This window comes from Artemia sp. Qi Xiang Cuo, chromosome 15, assembly GCF_049724085.1.
Source record: "Artemia sp. Qi Xiang Cuo chromosome 15, ASM4972408v1, whole genome shotgun sequence".
Taxonomy (NCBI): domain Eukaryota; kingdom Metazoa; phylum Arthropoda; class Branchiopoda; order Anostraca; family Artemiidae; genus Artemia; species Artemia sp. Qi Xiang Cuo.
This window is the reverse complement of record NC_142808.1, coordinates 14,162,297-14,176,617: the sequence shown is the minus strand read 5'-3', so window position 1 is coordinate 14,176,617 and position 14,321 is coordinate 14,162,297. Positions and strand designations below refer to the sequence as shown.

Genomic DNA, 14,321 nt, shown 5'->3' with positions numbered 1-14,321 from the left:
AGAAAAATCTGATTACATTCTCTAATCAAGTATAAAAATTTGTGGTTGAAAGCCAAACTAAGCAACTGAAGTCTTAAATTTGAAAAAAAAAGCAACAGATTTCGTTAGCAAGAATTAAATTCTAATTATTACGTAAACATAAAGGGTGATACAAACATTGGAAAATCCTGGGATCAGAGAGTAAAACGACATAAGTAATAGCAGTAGATTTATTTACTACTAATACTGCTACTAACAATTCACCGCAGCCCCAAGCCACCTGAGGACAACACAGCCACGCACGCTCCTCCTCCATTCCAATCTATTCAAAGCCTCCCTTTTTACACTCTCCCAGGAAGTTCCCGTCTCCTTTAAATCTTTCTTTATGACGTCCTCCCACCCCAGACGAGGACGACCTGCTTTCCGTTTAGCCCTAGACTGTTGGCCGAAAAGAACAATCTTCGGCAATCTGTCATCCTTCATCCGCACGACGTGCCCTAGCCACCTCAACCTTTCTTTCATTATAGCCCTAGAGAGCGGTATTGAACCACATTTTTCGTACAGCCTATTGTTTGAAATACGGTCAGTCGGCCGGGTACCCAGAACAATTCCGGGTACCCAGAATAATATAGATTTATATTCATAAGAATAATTGTTGATCACAGCTACCTCTGCGGTTTACAAGAAAACTTTCTGAGGAAAACTACTTTTCCTCAGAACTACTACTTCTTTTTCACCTACTACTACTTTTTTACCATAATCGGAGCAACCTACTACTTTTTTACCATAATCGGAGCAACCTACTACTTTTTTACCATAATCCTAGCAACCTACTACTTTTTTACCATAATCGGAGCAATCAACTACTTTTTTACCATAATCGGAGCAACCTACTGCTTTTTTACCATAATCGGAGCAACCTACTACTTTTTTACCATAATTGGAGCAACCTACTAATTTTTTACCATAACCGGAGCAACCTACTACTTTTTTACCATAATCGGAGCAGGAAGGAGTGACCCCTTTATATGCCACTTCTCTTTCTGTTCGTCGTACCCATAAAGATTGAATATTTTATTCATATGAAAAACCAAATTTTTGCAGAGAAAATTCAATTTTGTAGAAAAGTATTTGAATACATTTTTTATGGTTAATTGAGAGATGTAAGCTATTTTACAAATAATAAAGCTTATTCACTAAATAAAGACTATCGGATGTGGGTTTCAAAATATATAGTTTTTCTTGTTCATAATCTTTGATGTTAAATTCAAGTTTACAGCCTCTGAAAAGTACTCAATGGAAAACATTCACAACCTAGCACACAAACGAGAAGAAAATTGTGTTTCCCAGGAGCACAGTTAATCTTTTTAGTGTGACAGTCCAAAGACACGGGCATCACTAGATAACTTAAGTCTTGACAACAAAAAAGGGATGGAATATGATAACAAATATTATTGAATATTCAATTGAAGTCTCAATTTCCATAATTGCTTAATTAAATTTAACCAAGGATAATGACTTACTGCTATCTGCCATGGGAACTGACCAAATAGTGCTTTTTTTCCATTGACAATTCGAGCTTGAGTCATGGTTGGCCGACCACAAACTGAAAAAATAATGAAATGATGAAAATAATGAAATAGTAATGTTCACTTGATGCAATGTGTGTTTGGGTCCTATCGATGTGACATTCGTAAAGCAAGAATAGATAATATATAGAGAGATAATAAGAATGGATAATAAGAAAAAAAGAAACCAATCACTCTCCATATGCATAGACATCCAGAAGAGCCATGCATCATAAATATATATATCATTATGAAATACATCATAAAAATACATGTCCATATGCATGGAGATCCATACATCTTAAATATAGACATCAATATTTTACTTTTGGTTGCTCAGAGATCATCTAGAAATTAGCTGGCATTTGCAATCGCTGATCCGATTTAAAATGTGTCAGCGACTGTTTTAGCTGGAAACTGGTCATTTCTACCAGTATGGTATATCTTGAAGTAATAACGATAATGAGAAAACAGACAGAATAATGGAGGAAGATTCTGATTGACAAATATATCCAAGTGAACAGGTTTACCCCCCCCCCCTTCCCATCATCGTCTAACTACTTCAAACACATATAAAATACTGTCTTTTTTGTGATTTTTCGTTCTACTGGAATACTACAACCGTATTTTTTTGGTTCGACTAAAAACGAACTAAAATCAACCTCCATCCTTCGTAAAATTATGTTGTGCTACCATAATGTCTCTCAGTTGTAAGAAGATTTAAACAGCTGAGTGTAAATTTGTCTGTTCACCACCTCGAATTATGGAAAACTTCTTCTTTTAATTGCTTTTCATCAAAAATGATACTCAGAGGCGATACTAATTGAGTTTGTATTTCACATTTTTGAAATTTTAAAGTGTTTTATTTTAAAGTATTTAATGTTTAGTGTTTAGTTAAAACTGTAGAAAGTATTTAATTTAATCTTGGGTCTTTACGTTCATACCCCGTTCCCTAAAATTAAGGACTATGACAAAACTGACAACTGACAAACTGACAAAAGATTTGGTTTCTACAAGTTAACAAGAATCCGAATTCGGCGCTAGTAAGTTTAACTGAATTGCTAAACTGAATGTTCTTTGTTAAACTAAAGTAAGTTTAACTGAATGTTCGACATGTACTTGGGCATGTTTTGACACACACTCCAAACGAAAATATAGAAAAATCATGAACTTTCCCCAGCAAATAGCTGGCTATTAAAACAAAATCTGTGATATCTATTTTCTACACTTGTTATTCCATCAACTGAAAAACTGAATCAGTTATAATATTTCAGTTATATCAGTGAAATCAGTGAAATATTTCAGTTATAATCAAACTGAAAATGGCTCCTATTTATATACTTTTTAATCTAAATTGAGTGAAAAAGTCATATAGATTCCTCTGACAGGTTTTGATCTACTTCTCACTTGTCACGGTTAACACATGCACACACACATACATATATATGCATTAACACACACATATATATCTAAAAAACCGCAAATACCTCAAAACCTGGAATTTCTTCCTTTTCCGGTTATGAAAGTCTTAGATAGATTGTTTAGTTTTAAGGGAACATGTGCTTTGGCTTATGTGAATAATCCTAAAATTATTTATAATTTAAAATCATAAACTATTTTAATTATTATAAAATCATAATATTGAAGAAAATTCTTTGGTGTTAGATGGGCTGCTGTATTTAATGTTTAATTGGTATGTTTGAAAATGAATAGTTATAATATATATAATACTATATTGGGCATTAGATATTCGGAGTTCAGTTAAACCAGCTAAATATTCTGCGATAGGTTCTGATATAAATGCCCTTTTAAGCTAAAAAAAGAGGCATCTTTATAGTAAAATTTTCAACTTCCGATAAAACTGAATTCGGTTCTTATGTACTTGGGCAGCAAGGGTATATCCAGGATTTTTGTTGGGGGGGGGGGGGGGTAACACTCCAAACATTTGCTGATATGCATTTTTGTAGCTTTTTTAAGGGTCGGAAACATTTTGTTTAAGGAGGAGGGGTTCAAACCCAGTACAATCCCCCCTTCCTGGATACAGCCTTGCCGAGCAGGGTCCTCCAAGAATCGGTAGTCGAGCAGCAGCTCGCTAATTTCGATACAGGAAAAATTCAAAGGTATCTAAAATTGGGGACGCTGATTACTAATTTGAGAACTCAGGAAATAAAAACAGTAATATAGATGGCAAGACAGGAGCTCCATTAGTGCACGCTGCCAGTAGGGTCATTACTTGCAAAAACGTTAAGCTAGAAAAACATATGTCAGAGGTATAATAGGATTAAAACGTGGATACATCTTGGTTGCTCCATTAACCCCCCCCCTCCCCCACAAGAGTCAGAAAAACAAAGTAACAAGAATTAACGTTTATGTTTGATAAAAGTTTAGTTGATTCCAAAAGTTTCCAATTAAACGTTTATTTCTGCTAAAAGTTTCCATTGAAAAAGTTTCCATATATACACATATCATGTCAGGGCATTTGTTATGTCATACGTTGCATTCATTGGTTCTCAAAGGCTACTAGAATTAGCAAGGTGCTATTCCGACTTTAGATGTCTTTGGGTCTCGAAACTAGCAAGTTGATATCCTGAATTTGATCCAAAGGAGAACCGACCGAGATACCGAACTGCTTATTAATTTAGTAAAATGGGCTTATTACTTATCGTCGTGAGCTGATTTTGGTACTTAGGTACTAAAGTACTCTTTTATATACTGACCGGGACATATACCCGGCATACTGGTTATTTCATGACACCGCTATTAAGAATTGGAATGCATAGTAGTTTTCATTGCGTTTACAATATTTAAACTGTTGTTTTTTGGGGTTTAGGGAGGGGGTACCGGTACCTAGGTTAAGTTACGTATTTAATATATGGTATGATTTACCCCCTACCCCACCCCCACTCCCTAATGTGCAAACATATAGCACAAAATTGTTTCTAAACTATTATATATTCATACTATTTTATTTTATTTCATTAGCATTAACCAAACTTGACTTCTTTAGCAGTGTATAAAAGAGTACGTTTAATGCACAAGTACCCTGAATTTCTTATGTTTCATTATATGTTATGATTTATATTATATGTTATATTATATAATTGGTACTTAAAGCCACACAAGTAATAGCTAATAAGTAATAGTACCAATAGTTGTAATTGGTACTTTCGCATTATCAGGGCCCCTCTAAAGAAGTCCAACAAGAGATGCTACAGTCAAACGGGAAAGACACAATGAAAAACCCATTTTTACAAGATGATTCAATACACTGCAGTAGAGAAATACATTGTATAGCGTGGTTTTAAGATATTTCAAATGTTGTTCTATGGTGTTTTTTGGGGGAAAAGGTACCTAGGTTAGGTTAGGTTACGTATTTAATATATGCTATGCTTTGCACCCCACTCCCCCTAATGTGCAAATATATAGCCCAAATTTGTTTCTAAACTATTATATAGTCATCCTATTTTGCTTTATTTCATTAGCATTAACAAAACTTGACTTTTTAGAGAGGCCCTGATAATGCGAAAGTACCAAATAATTTTATTTTATATAATGTATTATATATATGTATGTATGTGTGTATGTATATGTATGTATGTATATATTTATATAATGTATGTATTATATAATTATTATACATTATATAATTAATATAAATTAAATACTATATGTTATGTTGTGTTATATAATTTATATGTTATATTATATTTTAGTTTTTTTCCGCAAAAAAAAACCTATCGTCTTCTCTTTTTTTCATGTTCAAACAGTTCGTGGTAACGAACTGTAAGTAAGGAGCCACCCGGCTCAATGGTAACCGAAACTCTAAAAAACGGGATTTTGATACCAATAGATACATCAAAAGAATCAGATTTTAATTCTGATTTCAAATATATAAGTTTCATTAAGTTTAATCCAACCCATCAAAAGTTACATGCCTGAGAAAATTTGGCTGATTTTCGAAAACAGGAGGAAAGACCCCCTAAAAGTTATAGAACCTTAATGAAAATCACACCATCATATTCAGCGTTTTAGAGAACCCTGCTGTAGAGGTGTCAAGCTCCTATCTACAAAAATGTGGAATTTTCCATTTTTTGCCAGAAGAAAGATCACGGATGCGTGTTTATTTGTTTGTTTGTTTTTTTTTTTTTTTTCTTTTCCCCAGGGGTGTTCGTATCGACCCAGTGGTCCTAGAATATCGTGGGAGGGCTCATTGGAACGGAAATTAAAAGTTCTAGTCCCTTTTTAAGTGACGAAAAAAAATGGAGGGCAACTAGGCCCCCTCCGACGCTCATTTTTTCCCAAAGTCACCCGATCAAAATTTTGAGATAGCCATTTTGTTCAGCATGGTCCAAAATATGATACAAATGTCTTTTAGGATGACTTGATCCCCCAAAGTCCCCAGGGGGAGGGCTGAAAGTTATGAACTTTACTCAATGTTAACATATAGTATTGGTTATTTGGAAGTATACAGACTTTTTCAGAGGAGATTTTTTCTGAGAGTTGGGGGAAGGAGAGGGTCGGGGGCTATATGGAAGGATCTTTCCATGAAGGAAGTTTTCATGGGGAAAGGGACATTGCTATGAAGGGGGCGCCGGATTTCCCAGCATTATTAAAGAAAAAGATCAGGAATTAAATAAAAAAAAACAAGTTTTTCAACTGATCAACTGATTGTGATTAAGAGGTCATTTTTAAAGAACTGGAAAAAATTCGGACATAGTTTAAAGAGCAGGGTATTGACTAGGGGGCGAACCCTCTAATATACGTGTTAAAAATTAATGAATATAGAAGTTCGTTACGTAAGTTAATTCTAAGTTACGTATATTTATTACTAATAAAAACGTTCGTAAATAAAATTAAACAAGTTTCGAGAAAGCCCTTTAACCAAATATAATATGCAAATTTTGTTTTAATTATTCATGTACGGTGAGCCAAAATCAAAACCTGCATTAATTCAAAAACGTTCAAAAATTAAATAAAAAAAACAAGTTTTTTTAACTGAAAGTAAGGAACGACGTTAAAACTTAAAACGAACAGAAATATTCCGTAAATGAAGGGGCTGTCCCCTCCTCAACGCCTCGCTCTTTACGCTAAAGTTTGACTTTCTCACAACTCTATTTTTTTAAACAATAAAAAAACTTTAGCGTAAAGAGCGAGGCGTTGAGGAGGGGACAGCCCCCTTCATATACGGAATAATTTCTGTTCGTTTTAAGTTTTAACGGCGTTCCTTACTTTCAGTTAAAAAAAATTGTTTTTTTTATTTAATCATTATAAGGATTACTCTTTGATTATCTCTGATCAGTTTTTTCAAAAAAAAAAAAAAAAAAAAAAATCTTTCTTCTCTTTTTTTCATGTTCACCGTAAGGATTACTCTTTGATCATTGTTTTTTTACCACAAAAAAAAAAAAAAAAAAAAAAAAATCCGTATTCTCTTATTTCATGTTCAGCGCAAGGATTACTCTTTGATCATCTTTTTTCCCGCGAAAATAATAAGAAAGCTTACCGTCTTCCCTTTTTTTCATATTCAGCATAAGGATTACTCTCTGATCATCTTTGGAAAGAACGGGCTTTTCCTTTGGTTTTTCAGTTGATAGCTTCAGCGTGGGTATAGGGTAAGTGGAACGCGTCACTTCAGGTTGGTAAGTGACTTCTTCAGAATCAAGAAATTCAATTGTTTCATTACTTGAAGTCTCTATAATTTTAAACGAATTAGACCAAAGTAGGGAAGCAATAATTACACACAACTAATGAAAATATTAATTAAACAACTAATGAAATAGGTCATTTTACGTTGACAATAAGCGGAAAACATGACAACATCAACCGACAACACGAAACATATAGAACCTTTCATAAGGAATTTTTTTTTATTATATTTCTATTTTATTGTTCGGATTAAAATTATGATCTTCTTCTTTAAAACACCCGTTAAAACCATTTGAAATAGGTCTATTTGCTCGTTAATGCCATCTACGGAGATAGGTAACTTTTGCGTCATTTCTAAGTCATATATTTATTCTATGGTAGGGAAGATTCAATATTCGAAAAGGTTTCTTACCCTGCTTGGGGAAAATTGTATTTTAAGTAGCATTATGTGATGACATTGACGGGAAAATAAAGCAAAATCTGTCGATTAGATTTCTTGACTGAAGTTCAAACATTATTTATTAAAGGAAAGTTAATGCTTTATCTACACAATATCTAATTTTTCAAAATGACAGTACAGGCTATCAATCATAAAGTAAAGCATTACCTATTATGTTTCTACAAACAGCAAAGTTATTTCAATATTGAAGTTCCGTTTTTTTTTAACACACTGTTTAAAGTACATATTATCGTGTGTATTGTACTTCAAGCATACGCTATATCTGAAGCTCTTAGCATATATTAGTGGGTATCGGAGCTATTATTGCGCATGATTTAATTAGGATATCTAAACAATATTAGATTAAATTGGGTTTTATTGATATTAATTAAAAGCTAGCGTAATAAACTTAAATTATGCGTATCTATGAAAAACGTGTATGAGTCCCTTAATCACGTGTTATTGATTAAGATTTGTTAATCACGTTCTTGTTAATCACGTGTTACGGCTCTCACTTCACTCTTCAACACAGCCACATCTCTCATCAAAACAAATCAACATCTAATAGATTCTCCCTTTTCGTCTCCGAAAGCACAGCCTTAACCTTACATAATAATGACAATAGTTCCGATAATTAAATAAACAATTATTAATTATTAATCAAATATATGTCTTGAAAGTTAATTAGATACTAGTAGGCAATTGGGCAGATTGTCCAGTTCACTTAGTTGGGGGAGATTCAGATACCCTGATCCCCTTTCCTGACTTTGCAAGTAGAGCCACGGCACACCTCTGATATCTATTAATCTGATATATTATCTGATATTATCTTATTATATTATATTATCTGACATAATCTTATTATATATTATCTATATATTATTATATATTACATATTATTATATATTATTATTATATTATCTTATTATATATATTATCTGATTATTATTATATTATATTATATTATCTTTATTATATTATCTGATATTTATTAATCGTTAATATTAGTTGCAGATTTTTAATTTTCTTATTTGATTCAGCAGTTTTGTTTTTTCTCTTATTTGACGACTGTTTTATCACGTTTCAATTGTGAACTTTTTTCAAAACCATAGGTGTGCAAATTCAATCCAAACGAACACTTTATTTATTAGTAACTCCTTTAAGAATACATTTAAAAAAGAAGAAATTTTCATAGTTTGACAGCTTACGTCCTTTTGCTGAGGACGGCCTTTGGACATAGGGCCGAAATATTCATTCAAATTATCTTCACTGTCTTGCAAAAAGATTTGCCTATTGTTCTTCGTGCTTTTGTTGTTCCTCTTAATAAACGAACAAAAAAAGGTTTGCAAACACGTAAACATTCGTTACACGCTTCTTTTTTAATTTAAATATTTCTAAATGTGGGAATATTCAGTGAATTTCTTAAAATATCCACCATCTTAAGGTTTTATCTCATTTTCAGGGCTTTTTTAACAGGGGAAATTTTTTTTTTTTTTACAGTTTCACATTATAATTTTACATCATTCATTAATCCTAAATTATTTTAAATTAGCAAACTATGAAGTTAACAGTAGCAACTTAAAGAAAAACAGTGATACTACGATTAGTGTTCAGCTCTGCAGAGGCCTAAATTGTTCTGGGTTATTCTTTAATATTCTCCTATATATATTGGCTATCTATGGCAATACAACGATAAAGATGTTTCAGACGTAACGTATGTTTGAAGTAGACTAATATGTGAGCTTCAATCCAGGCTGAGGGACGGGGTTTGACTCCCCCCCCCCCGAAATTTTTATCCGCCTCGTAAGAATGTAACAAAATAAATTGTACCCCCCCCCCCCCAAACAAAATCCTGGATGTGCTCTTGCTTATGTGCATACAAAAGTTTTATCATTTTGTTTGTTTTGAAGGGTAAAGGACATCAAACCAAAGGGCAAGCAAGGGCACTAAAACAATTATTTGCCCACTAGCCTATCTTAGGCCTAATCATACCGGAAAACACAACTTTGTAATATTTTTCTTTTTGTTGTTTCAAAATTATCAAGTTTTTAGTGCAATATCACATTTTCATCAGTATTACCACGTTGAACAGTGTAGTTGAAAAAGTAAAACTAATTATTTGTTTTTAACTAAACCTTTTATCCGTAAATATTCGAAGAATTATAATCTATTAATGATTTCCAAAGACAACTACCCCATCAAAGGAAAGCTATGGCTTTTGAAGCTGTTTGATATTTGATACCATTTGCTTTTAGCTTATTTTTTTTATGATTTTTCAACTATGTATTTTTTTAATTTGACATCCGTCCCTACTAGCAAAAATTGTATAGTTAAAAATTCATTTTTTATTAAAAATTGAACTTCCAATTTTTTCCCAATTGACCAAGTCAAACAATTAGATTTCATCTTCACTGTTGTTGGTAGCTTGAAGTTTAAATTTGTTCTTCCGAGGGGTGATATCCATTCGTTTTTACATTTTGTTGAGGGGATACACCGATCTCCCCCACAGTACCTTTTCCGGCACCATCATTCCTTGTTTTTCCTATTTTTCACTCTTTTAAAAAAATGAATTTGTCAATTCGGTAAATTTTCCTTGTCACATTGCTACCACCAATAATTTTCTTATTGGTACCCTTGTCGCATTGACCCCTCCCCTAAGATTTTGCTCTACATCCGTCCCTGCTCTTCATAGCATGGTATTGGAAGTCACTTGAGTTGTCAACTTCCCTTTTTATATGCATAAACAACGCGTATTGTACGCCAAAATTTTTGCTTATTCAGTTGCAATACACTTATCATATAATTTAATATCATACTTGTCTTCCCTTGAAAACTATTTTTGACCTTTGTAGAACTGCAGCACCCTGTTGATTTAACTCCTAAACTCCCTTGCGTCAAACCCGTGTAAATGTCGAAGATCCAAAACTAAATCGCTGTAACACGAGTAACTTATAATATTTTATGATAAATTTTTTGTCTTTATGAATAGCTTATATGTTTGAATAAAATATTCTCTTACGCGGAGCTTTATATTAGGCTCGTTCTTTTGCACTAAGATCTTACATCTAAGATCTCACATCTTTCTGCAAAGATTTCCGTTCTTTTAACTCACCTTGGTTCAAGATCTTACAGCTCACTGATGTTAGCAAAAAGTGTGAAATATGCCATCTTTCTGCCATATAGAATAATGATGAGAGAGCTTTGATGATATACTCATCTTTGTTCTTAGACCGCTGATCAGAGCAGAATGATGAAAGACGTTTGCAAATAAACGCTATAAGATGAAAGATCTTAGTGCTAAGATTTCACTTTTAAGCGTTATTTTTCAAAATATGTAAGATCTTAGCACAAAGATGAGTAAAAGAACGGCCCTATTGTTTCATCATTATTTATTTGACCTACATACTGTTTAATCGTGAAGCATCCTTCCCTCCGTTGTTCTAAGATCTATTTTATTTGATAATACATGGTCGCACCAATTACCTGCTAAAATAGTTTCATCACTCCCATTCAATCTATAATAGAATTTATTTTTCTCTTAAGGGTCTATTCTTACGAAATCCCTTCCAGTATACCAAAAAAATCCAATAAATATCCCGCAGGTAATTGGTCTGACAGATGACTCTTGTGAGTTAGTTATACCCACTGACACACTTTCTGAGTCTGCTGCATACTTTATACCCCGTAATGGTTAAAATCAAGCAGGTTTAACCATGTATGGTCTACAGTTCTTAATGATATCATTGGAATGGAGAAAACCCAAAGAAAATATTTTCGCAAGGCAAAAAACCAGATCTACAAACAGGATTTAAGGTAGTATAGGACATTCCTCGTAAAAAGATTACAAGATAATTAATGATTTCAAAAAAATGAAATAAAAATTCCCAGTATGCGGAAAGCATAATAAAACCAGCTATTTTGTGTCATGAAAAATTTACTGGACAGCGAAATAAAATAAAATAAATAATAATATAAAATAAATGAATAATAATAATAAAATAAACGAATAAGCAATGGAAATGTGAGAGATGTCATCTTAGAACATGCGGAAGACGGTATAGCTTTCGGATCATCCCTGATCGCCCCTTGCGTGTCAAGTGAAAGGCTTCCATCTATCATGCAATAAAAAGAAGTCAAATATATATATATATATATATATATATATATATATATATATATATATATATATATATATATATATATATATATATTTACAATTTCTGATATTTGATAAAAAATGAAAACAACACAGAGCATAAACTATCGTGTTATTTGATTTCTGAATCTGAAATTATTAATAAAAGGCTATATGCATGATTGTATCCAGTGGGGGAAAGGTTATACAGTTTGAACAGCCCCCCTTATACCCCCAAAAATTTTGTCCGACTTTTAAAAAAGTGACAAAAATATATAAAAAAAATATTTTGCTGCAATGTTTTCAGCTGAAAGTAAGGAACAACATTAAAACTTAAAACGAACAGAAATTGTTCCGTATATGGAGGGGATTGTCTCCTCCTCAATATTTCGCTCTTTACGCTGAAGTTTTTTATTACTTTTGAAAAAGGCTTCTTATTGTTCCGATTAAACGACCCTTGTGTTTCAGGAGTTTCTTAAAGAATTGGAACAAAACTTTAGCGTAAAGAGCGAGGTGTTTTTAAGTGCATTTTTGTTCCTTACTTTCAGTTGAAAAAACTTGTTTTTTATTTAATTTCTGGTCATTTTTTAAATATTTCCAGGAAATCTGGCCCCACCTCCACGGGGAATACCCTCCCCACGGGCATATCCTCTAGATAATTCAATCCCCTTAGTAATTTACCCAGGACAATTACCCTTAACAACTCCATGCGTAAAATTGAGATGGAAAAGAGAAAGCAAGAAATAAAAAAAAATTCTGTATAGGAATTTTGGCAAATTCCCTCAGTTTATAATTTCCTCTGACAAGTTCACCCCCTGGAAACTTCCCTTCCCATGGAAAGTTACCCCGTGAAAAAAAAACAGCAGAAAATTCGCCTTATCACCCTAAAATGTATCCATGCTTCCCAATAACAAATATTATGCGTAAACAATGGACAATTTTTATAACTTAAAAACCTTTCCCTTGGGGATGTGGGGGGGGGGTCATGTTATATCCGAAAGCGTAGTTGTTAGGCCTTTCAACTATGAAGAACAAAATGGCTATCTAAAAATTTTAATCTGACGATTTTGGGGAGAAAGGGGTGGGAGAGGGGGCCTAGTTGCCCTCCAATCTTTTTGGTCACTTAAAAAGGGCACTAGAACTTGTAATATCTGTTCAAATAAGCCCTCTCACGATATTATAGGACCAATGGGTCGATAAGATCACCCCTAAAAAAAAAAAAAAAAAAAAAAAAAAAAAAAAAAAAACATATTAACACGCATCCGTGGTCTATCTCCTGGCAAAAAGATAATACAAAATTCCGCATTTTTGCAGATAGAAGCTTGAAACCTCTACAATAGGGTTCTCTGATACGCTGAATCTGATGATGTGATTTTTATTTTCATTTTATCCCTTTTAGGGGGTGTTTTCTCCTTTTTTAGAAAATGAGGCAAATTTTCTCAACCCGTAGCCTTTGATGGGTAAGACTAAACTTAATGAAACTTTATATGAACTTAATGAAACTTAATGAAACTTTCATATTTGAAATCCACATAATAACTTGATTCTTTTTATATTTCTATTGGCATCAAAATTCCGTTTTTTAGAGATTCGGTTGCTATTGAGCCGGGTCGCTTCTTATTTACAGTTCGTTACCACGAACTGTTTGATATCTAGCAACACATTTATGGCAAATAAAAAAAATCCAAGATTGAAAATAGCATCAAACGGGTATAGTAAAATATTAAACTCGTAGTAAAATAGTAAAAGGGAATTATACCGAGGTAAAGAATAGGGAAAAACTCGTAGCAACAATATTTACATGAAGAGAAACTAAGGTAAAAAAAACAGCAAACTAAAAAACTAACACTAAACACGGAAAAAAAAGAAACAAAGGCCAAGACAAGGCATCTCTGTAGACAATACATAAAAAAAGCCTTTACTATTAATTAATTAATTTGTAGTGGAGTGGACCAAACTGGATCAAGGTTCAGGCCTCAAAGGTCCACTGCCTCCATATCCCAGGCCTCTAAGCTTGCAGAGTCATACCACCGACCCCCACATCAAACCAGGACTTGGGAATTTTTAGCATCAGGATTTGAACCTGCATTCCAAGGGACATAATGCCGTGTGCCATCCACTCGGCAAAGGATGTTTCACTTTTACTATTAAGACCTTTTAATAATGAGTAGCCACCTGACTCAAGGGAAACAGAAAGAAACCCAATCCAATCAATCAAAATCATTAAAGATGCAATGCCGTGTTTAAATGATAAGATCATCAGCCTTTCTAATTAATCTAATCATCTTTACTCTGTTTTTTTACCACTTTCTGCTTTTTCCTATCTGTGTCTGGCATTGAGGGCACATTGTCGACTTTAGGTTGATTTATCTAACCTTTTTTTTACCATTTTTGGCCTAGTTCAACTTTTTGTATTTAAAATTTTTCAATTTTTTTTAAGTTCCTTATGATTAGCCAGTTCGGCCTCAAACTTTTTTTCCCTTATTCGTCTTAGCTGCTGAAATATAGAACACTTTGGAAAAAACAGACCATGGGTTTTGACAGGGTGAATTTAATA

General features: G+C 33.1%; 1 protein-coding gene across 1 annotated transcript in view; it reads right to left on the bottom strand.

Moving 5' to 3' along the window:
• LOC148943358 (uncharacterized) overlaps positions 1–14,321 on the bottom strand; it is a 123,393-nt gene that overhangs the window by 13,558 nt on the left and 95,514 nt on the right. Inside the window, exons 3-4 of the mRNA XM_089101695.1 lie at positions 7,048–7,236; positions 1,503–1,585 (exon numbers count right to left, since the gene is read on the bottom strand). Of these exons, the coding sequence (XP_088957821.1) occupies positions 1,503–1,585; positions 7,048–7,236 (272 nt within the window). The remainder of the gene's footprint in view (positions 1–1,502; positions 1,586–7,047; positions 7,237–14,321) is intronic.